The sequence below is a fragment of the Bombina bombina genome, chromosome 4 (assembly GCF_027579735.1).
Source record: "Bombina bombina isolate aBomBom1 chromosome 4, aBomBom1.pri, whole genome shotgun sequence".
NCBI classification, from domain to species: domain Eukaryota; kingdom Metazoa; phylum Chordata; class Amphibia; order Anura; family Bombinatoridae; genus Bombina; species Bombina bombina.
The window spans coordinates 689,769,910-689,779,070 of NC_069502.1; the positions used below are offsets into that span (position 1 = coordinate 689,769,910).

Here is a 9,161-nt window from a genome sequence, read left to right on the forward strand (position 1 = left end):
TTCGAAATTGCTCAATTTTCAGAGCTAAACTACATGAAAAGGGGCAAAATAAATAATGCAAATATATTGCAAAGTTGTTTAATTTCACATAATTAAACATTTTATATCAAAATCTCAATGTGTTTACTGTCCCTTTAACACATGTGGGTCCCCAGCAGTACTTCAATTATGTGTTTAACCCCTTTACTGGGGTTAAACACATAGCATTAAAGGATTACTAGTCTTAAAATAACATGCTCTAACAAATTAGGGTATGTAATTTTTCGACTATAATGGACCTTTAAGATGTTCGAAGGAGCCTACTGCACTGCTCACACACTATTCGTTTCAAGAAAACATTTATCAGGTATATTAGCCATTACAAATTCCACTAAAGCTAAAGATATAGGGGCCGATTTATAATTTGTCGGACGGATATGATCCGCTGTAGCGCATCATGATGCCTGACATTGATAAATTCCGACAGCATACACTGTCGGCATTTATCATTGCACAGGCATTTCTAGTGAAATGCTTGTGCAATGCCGCCCCTGCACATTCGCAGCCAATCGGCTGCTAGCAGGGGGTGTCAATCAACCCGATCATATCCGTTCGTGCTGATTGCTGTCCGCTGCTTCTTAACTCCTGTTTACGGCTAGCCTGAAGTAGATGCATACGGGGCTTGTTAAATCGGCCCCATAGGCTTATCACTTGGGGCACAAATACCCAGGTGGTCAATGACAAGTCATATAAGCTCATGGGGTTTACACTTTCTCTATTAGCATCAAAAGCCTCTCAATTAAAGGGATGTTCTAGTCATTAGAGAAACCTTAAAATGTATATTTATTGTATTGCATTTTGCATTGAAACTTTAAAATGCTGAAGCTTTATAAGTGCTCATAATATTAACATTAAATCTCTAATGAGCAGTGGCAATTGTATAACTGCCAGGTGCCCCTGCTCATGTGCACAGTACAGCTGTTAGATGCATTCAGTGGTTGATCAGTGCACGAGAATGGTGGTCACCAAGAACCAATCAGCTGCTAAGTTATTCTCTGTGCACTGCTCAGCTGTCTCTACGGCAACAAGCAAGCTTCCTTAGTGTTTACATTTTAGAATGTGTAAAGATCTCAAAACAGTGCTCTTTTTGTTTTTTTGTTTTGTTGGAGCAGCAACATTGCATTTGCTTTATTTTAAAAAGAAGCTATTACAATGTTGCAGTTCTAACAATAGAAAAACACAGGTCCCTGCTTGTAAATGCTTTTCTCTGCATCAGCCCTCTTTAAAAATTACTCATGCAGGAGACTTAACCCTTGCTTTGAAAGCTAACTGCCATGTCTTTATCTGGCTTAATGTTATATGACCATAAAACATGACAGAAAGCTTTAAGTCTATAGTCTATATCAGTGGTAGGCAACTAAAAATGATCCAATGCAACAAGCCAGTCTTAAAGGGACAGTAAGCAACAGAATTTGTGTTGTTTAAAAAGATAGATAATCCCTTTATTACCAATTCCCCAATTTTGCATAACTAACACAGTTATAATAATTTACTTTTTACCTCTGTGATTACCTTGTATCTATGCCTCTGCAAACTGCCCCCTTATTTCAGTTCTTTTGACAGATTTGCATTTTTAGCCAATCAGTGCTGACTCCTAGGAGCTTCACGTGCCTGAGCTCAATGTTATCTATATGAAACACATGAACTAACGCCCTCTAGTGGTGAAAAACTGTCAAAATGCTTTCAGATTAGAGGCAGTCTTCAAGGTCTAAGAAATTAGCATATGAACCTCCTAGGTTTAGCTTTCAACTAAGAATACCAAGAGAACAAAGCAAAATTGGTAATAAAAGTAAATTGGAAAGTTGTTTAAAATTGCATGCCCTATTTAAATCATGAAAAAATTTTTTTACTTTACTGTCCCTTTAAGTAAGGCTGCAGGGTACCCTTTATCTGCTGTTCTTCAATCCAGAGTTCTCTTTTGAGATAGGCCACCTTGTTTGCCCACCCACCAGAAGTCCCAAAAGCACACATATTAAAGGGATAGGAAACCCCAACATTTTTTCTCATGATTAGATAGAACATACAATTTTAAATAACTTTCCAATGTATTACTATAATCAAATTTGCTTAATTATCTTGTTATCCTTTGCTGAAGAAACAGCATTGCACTACTGACAGCTAGCTGAACACAACTAGCCAATCACAAGAGACAAATGTGTGCAGGCACCAATCAGCAGCTCGCACCCAATAGTGTAGGATATGTGCGTATTCTTTTTCTATAAAGGATACAAAGAGAATGAAGCACATTTGAAAATAGAAGTGAATTTAAAAGTGTGTTAAAATGACATGCTCTATCTGAATCATGCAAGTTTAATTTTGACTTTCCAAAGTTTTTTGGGCCACAAAAACTATGGTACACATTCTTAATTGTACGTTTTCCCAGAGGCCACATAAACTAGTCCAAGGGCCTCCAGTTAAACACCCCTTGTCTATATAGCAGACCTGTGTGCGCTAAGGTTTGTCATTCTTTTGTGAGAGTGGTATAATTTTTTGTGTAATAATGGTAATACAGTACTGCTCTTACAAAAGAAAAACAAAACTCACTGCTTCCAGGTCTGCACTCATAATAAACCGCAGGCATGGGCTGCCTCTTATTTCTACAGGGAGGACGCTTGTTAGTTGCCAAGGTAACCAGCGTGCCTACTTTTGGTGTCTATAATGCTGAGAATGTGTATAGACCTGCAGGCAGCAAACTTTTCTTGCTGTGACAGTAAAAAAAAATTGTTAGATTTGTTTAGTATTTGTAAAAAAAGAATTTACACAACTAGACTTTTACTTTCCGGAACTGCATTAAAAGTAGTTTTGTTTTTTTTGTGTGTGCATTCCCACAATGCTCAGCAGAACGAAACAGCTGATTGGACCTTAGTGTTTAGTGTAAAACAAAAAGAAGAAATGTGAGCAATTTGAAAGTATAATGAAATTGACTATGTTCTATCTAAAAGGTAGTGATTTATATTATTTATGTGTGATTAATACAAGTTCTAAGCCACCAACATTTACTGTATAAACAGACGTTAACACCTAGATAAAAGGGACGCTTATTAAGTCCCTTTAAAACCAAATGCTACCTTAAGGTTGATAAGACCACTGTAACCCTATGACTGAATAAGCATGCATGCTACAGATGTTATGTTGAATTGAATATCATTAATGAGTTGTTAACATTCAAAATATCAACTGCTAAATGTCATGGTGCCATAATAGTGCCACACAGCCAGCGTCTGGAATATCACCACTGGTAATATGACAATCAGTAACAGTGTCTGAGAGCAGAATTTAATCTATTTAGTGTGGGTAGGAGAGCTTGCAATAAACATGCACTGAATAGGTTAAACTGATGTCACAGACCTGAGTTTCACTTGCATTAGAGGAAATGGGTAAAGTCCTGTGCTTGCTGCCGATGACCACAAAAGTCACAGCACAGAGACAACCCTGTGTAAACCTCAATGTGGTCTCTCCTAAATAAATAATCCTCAGTACTGAGTTAACAACCTCTTCCATAAACCAAACCATAACCTCCTCCACCATAATTAGTTATAAAAATGATCTCACCATGGCAATTAGCCCTAACTGCAACCCAAACTATCATTACCTTAAAGGGACATTAAACACAAATTGTAAACTACATGATTATGAACCTTCATATATAAGAATCCATTTTTAATTAAATCTGCAGCTTTATTTTTTCAAATGAGTATGTTGTTGTATGTTTTACTGATTTCCCTGTCCCCCAGAACAAAAGAATCCTTGCTTACCAATCACAAACTCATATTCAGATATAGCACAAACTCTGTTTGCACATGTGCAGACTGGGGTAGCCTTCCCTCTTGTATTCCCTTAAAGGGACATTATACACTCATTTTTTCTTTGCATAAATGTTTTGTAGATGATCTATTTATATAGCCCATAAAGTTTTTTTTTAAAAATAAATGTATAGTTTTGCTTAGTTTTAAATAGCATTGCTCTGATTTTCAGACTCCTAACCAAGCCCCAAAGCTTTATTTGAATACCGTCAGCTACCTTCTCCAGCTTGCTCCTGTTTGTGTAAAGGGTCTTTTCATATGCAAAAGAAGGGGGAGGGGGGAGTGTCTTATTTGCTACTTGCAGTGGGCTTTCCAGCTACCTTTTCAACAGAGCCAAACTGACAGCTTATAAGTAAGTTTTTAAACAGTTTAATACTGGATTTTTATATCAGTATCTGTGCATCTTATTCTTTATAGTAGTGTCTATTACATGCAGTTATATGAAAATGAGTGTATACTGTCCCTTTAAGGAGGTTTAGCCCTGATTCAAGTTATTTACTATTGCAAAGAATGATTCTCCTATCATGATTCTTGATGCAAAACTGATAAAACACCTTTTTTTAAAAAAAAGTAAACAAAAGTTTACATAAATTGCCTAAAAGTATTAACCCAAGCCTCCCTGGGAGAAAGTCAAACAATCACAATTTTTTAGATGTATTTTACAGCAAAAGGCTGCAAAATAAATAATAAATGTATATTGAAATAATGTTTCACTTGCAATAATGAAACGTTTTATGTGTTGTTGAAATATCAAGTTTAATGGTCCTTTAAGTACTCCCTACATAATTGATCCCCTTATAAATAATTCCTCAAAACAATCTCTCCCACTACAAGCCCTCACTTCTAAAATTACTCCCCAACATTATCCCATATTGCAAAAACCTCAAAATATAAAATGTTCTGATCCCTAACACATAAAACTTCCCAAATTAAAAAATAACATTTAAAAATCCACAATGACTACACCATAAAGGTCTTACTTAAAGTCTGTTTAAAATAGCTTTATTTGTTCCTCTTCTGGCAAGTTCCTCTCACTCTCCTTTCTTGATGTGGACTGGCTCTTGTTCCCTCCTATTAACAATTTTTAATTTTTCCTGACTGGTTATCAGATTAACCAATTAGGATTGCATCTGAAAGGCTACCACTCTGAGATGTAGAGAAGTGACCACAATGAGGAGAACGTTAGGTAATGGATATAATGTAGTAGGGTCAGGTCACTTTTATGGACAGAAGCAGTGTGGGGCTAAGAAGCCCTTTGGCTTTGGGTAGGGGTATCAGGATTAAAGGGATAGTCTAGTCAAAATCAAACTTTTATGATTCAGATAGAGCATGCAATGTTAAGCATCTTTCTAATTTACTCCTATTATCAATTTTTCTTTGTTCTCTTGGTATCTTTATTTGAATGAAAGCTTAGGAGCCGGACCATTTTTGGTTCAGCACCTGGGTAGCGCTTGCTTATTGGTGGCTACATTTAGACACCAATCAGAAAGTGCTACCCAGGTGCTGGACCAAAAAGGGGCTGGCTCCTATGCTTACATTCTTGTTTTTTTTTTTTAAATAAAGATACCAAGAGAACGAAAAAAAAAAATAATAGGAGTAAATTAGAAAGTTGCTTAAAATTGCATGATCTATCTGAATCATGAAAGTTTAATTTTGACTAGACTATTCTTTTAACTATGGTGGGGTGAGGTCACAACATTAAAGGGACATGAAACCCAAAAAAAATTCTTTCATGATTCAGATAGAGAATACAATTTTAAAAAACTTTCTAATTTACTTCTATTATCTAATCTGTTTCATTCTCTTGGTATAATTTGTTGAAGGAGCAGCAATGGACTAAATGGTTTCTAACTGAACGCATGGGTGAGCCAATCACAATCAATATATATATGCAGCCACCAATCAACAGCTAAAACCTAGGTTATCTGCTGCTCCTGAGCTTTCCTAGATAAACCTTTCAGCAAAGGATAACAAGAGAAGGAAGCAAATTAAATAATATAAGTAAATTGGAAAGTTGTTTTAAATTGTATTCTCTATCTGAATCATGAAAGAAAAATTTTGGGTTTCGTATCCCTTTAATTGCAATGGGGAGAAATTGAGATTAACGGCAACTGCAGTATGGAAGGCAATAATTAGAGTTAATGTGGCAATTACATTGGCATATATAAATAATATAGGTACCAATTATATAATGGTTTGTCATAGTTACTAGATGTAAGAAATAGAGCCCTATAGCTGTCACTAAATAATAGTGATCAAATGTGTTCAAGTCACAAAAATGAATTTACTATATTAAATCTGCTTGCTCCATTTTTGTTTCTTAATAGTAATTCCATTGCAGCAATTTGCATGGGATCTTATCATTACTATGTTACAAATATCAACATATTAAATATCAACTAAATGAGTGGTACCTCACCCAATGTGATCTGGGGCTGAGGATGTGCAGTCAAAATGTCGTATTTAGGGAATCTGCAAGTATTGCAAACATAAGAGAGACAAGCTCTCTGACTCATACAATATGATAAGCTCTGAGGGAAATTAGAATGTGTGTATATGGCCGTATGCGCCACAAGGCCAGTGTACAATAAAAGCTATTAATATAAGAATGATGTTTTTACTAGAAGCATTTTTGATAACGTTTTTTGTATTCTATTTAAACTAAAATGCACTTAGGCCTTTTTTTATTTGAGAAAAAAAATAATAATTTTTGATTGCAATTGCATTATTTTAGGCTTCTACAAAAATAATTATTTAGATGCATTAATATTTTGTCTTTCATGCATATGTGCAGAATTCTCAGAGCTTTCAGAACTCTAGCAAAACACTCACTGTAACATGTATTTCTACATTTTCAGTATGAGAAATAAAATACTTTGAAAACCTTTTGTATAATTAACATCTTTTTGTCTGTTCTACTTTTGTTTAAAGGGATAGGAAAGTCACAATTAAACTTGCATGATTCAGATAGAGCATGTAATTTTAAGACACTTTTAAATAGACTTCTATTTTCAAATGTGCTTTGTTCTCTTAGCATCCCTTGTTGAAAAAGAATACGAACATATCCTACACTAGTGGGAGCTGCTGCTAATTGGTGCCTGCTCACATTTATCTCTTGTGATTGGCTAACTAGATATGTTCAGCTTCCTGCAAGTAGTGCAATGCTGTCCCTTCAGCAAAGGATAACAAGACAATGAAGCAAATTTGATAATAGAAGTAAATTGGAAAATTGTTTAAAATTGTATGTTCTATCTGAATCATAAAATAAAAATGGTGGGTCTACTATCCCATTAAAACACAGAAGAGTCACTCACAATTCATTAGTATGTTTATCATATGATTTGTCTACAAAATTCACCATTAAAAAGTCTATATGGATTTTTGTAGATACATCATTTGATAGGCTTTTCTAAAGGTTTATGATTGACCCCTGAATTATAGAAACATTGTAGTATAATACCTTGATTTTCAGTAAATGTGTTATACAATAATAAACTGAACAACACAGCCTGTATTTAATCCTTTATCTGTCTTCACTTACTACCAGTGTGCAGTAGTTTGGGGAATTTTAACACTGCTTATTAGTACTTTGCCCTTTTGAGTTTGTTTTTTTAACTGAACTTAAAATGTGTATTAAACTAGTGAGTACAGTATGGGAAATCTTTAATACAAGTTCAGCTAGTGCAGATTTAACACTGTGCCAAGACTGTAACTAAAAGTAGATTAAACTGCCAAAAATGAAAAGACTATGATCCAAGGGGAGGGGATAGAGAACTATATTCACACAGAGCTAAGGCAGATACTGGAGGAGTGGTTAGAAGAGGTGGGAACACAAGGCTGGCTTACCCCAACATAAACATTTGTAACTCACTATCTCCCTCCCCCCCAACACAACTAGTGCAGCTCGGGCGTATGCACTTGAAAAAGGAGGTGGAGGGACTTAGAAACACAGTACCACACTACATCACTTATCTGTCACACTGACAGCAGCAAGCTGCCTGCACGCACTACACAGCAGGCTGCAATACATCAGGCATACAATGCACTCACCTATAGGTAGAACACATAAGACTGCTGCACGTGTGTATATACAGTAAATATATATATATATCCATCATACACACACATTGTTTGAAAATGATAAACAAATAGTAACCAACACACATATTTGAATATACATTTAGTATTAGCAGAATAAGTTCAATGAAATAGTGACTGTTCCTGAGACATTTTATGGCAGGTCCCATTTGTGCACACAGGTATTACAATCCGTGACCTGGCACGCCCCTCCCTCCACCCTGTGCCTCTTCTTACCCATCTTTCCTCTTAGCTTTGTAAACATGCCCGTAGGTTCCTCGACCCACTTTGCAACCTTCATATTCAAACAGATCCTCCACTCTCTCCCGCTCAGCAGACAGCTTGGTTTTAAACTCGTAATCCATCCTCCTTGGCTGGAGTGAGGGTAATGTTTATGTTTGTGTTTAACCCATCAATGCTCTTGTCCTCCCTATAGTCGTTGCCGGTCGTTATATGCAATAAGTGCCAGGCTTTCTCTCCACCATTTCCTTGTTTTTCTTCTTCTTCTTTGCAAACAGACGCACGTTACCTACTTCAGATGGTGAGCGCCCTCTATCTATACTTTCAATTTCAATAGGAGCGCAAACAGCATGGATTGTTGCCAAAAGCCATAAACAACTGCAAAAAAGACACGAAAGAAGCGTAATAGTATAGAGTACTTTATTGTTATCTAACATGAAGCAGGTTGTGTATAATATACGTGACTGGCGCGTTGTTTCCCAGACAACACTTTTACAAACTGCACAGCTCAGCGATGTTCCAACTTTCTGCTGAAAATCCCTCCTCTGGTTCCTGTCACTCACGCTCCCTTTGTTCTCTTATAGGGACATGAAATCCAACATTTTTCTTTCATGATTTAGGTAAAGCATACAATTTTAAACAATTTTCCATTTTGTCTATGCTCAAATTTGCTTCATTCTTTTTGTATCATTTGTTGAAGGAGCAGCAATGCACTACTGGTTTCTGAGTCAATGACAATCAGGATTATATGCAGCCACCAATCCGCAGCTGGAACCTAAGTTCTTTGCTGCTCCTGAGCTTACCTTTTAGCAAAGGATAGCAAGAGAAGGAAGCAAATTAAATATTAGAAGTCATATTGGAAGTTGTTTAAAATTGCATGCTCTTTGTAAAATCATGAGAGAAATGTTTTGTGTTTCATGTCTCTTTAAGGAGGGTTAAAAATTTAGTGCTTAGAAAAATGTTTACCTAATTCAGGAATGTAACCTGTATTTTAAACCCCAT

General features: G+C 36.0%; 1 protein-coding gene across 2 annotated transcripts in view; it reads right to left on the minus strand.

Annotated features, from left to right (window-relative positions):
• CDK19 (cyclin dependent kinase 19) overlaps nucleotides 1–8,432 on the minus strand; it is a 437,090-nt gene extending 428,658 nt beyond the window's left edge. For both annotated transcript variants that reach the window (XM_053710859.1, XM_053710858.1), the window contains exon 1: nucleotides 8,157–8,432. In XM_053710859.1, coding sequence (XP_053566834.1) covers nucleotides 8,157–8,284 — 128 coding nt within the window. In that variant the 5' untranslated portion in view covers nucleotides 8,285–8,432. The remainder of the gene's footprint in view (nucleotides 1–8,156) is intronic.
• Nucleotides 8,433–9,161: the final 729 nt, after the last annotated feature.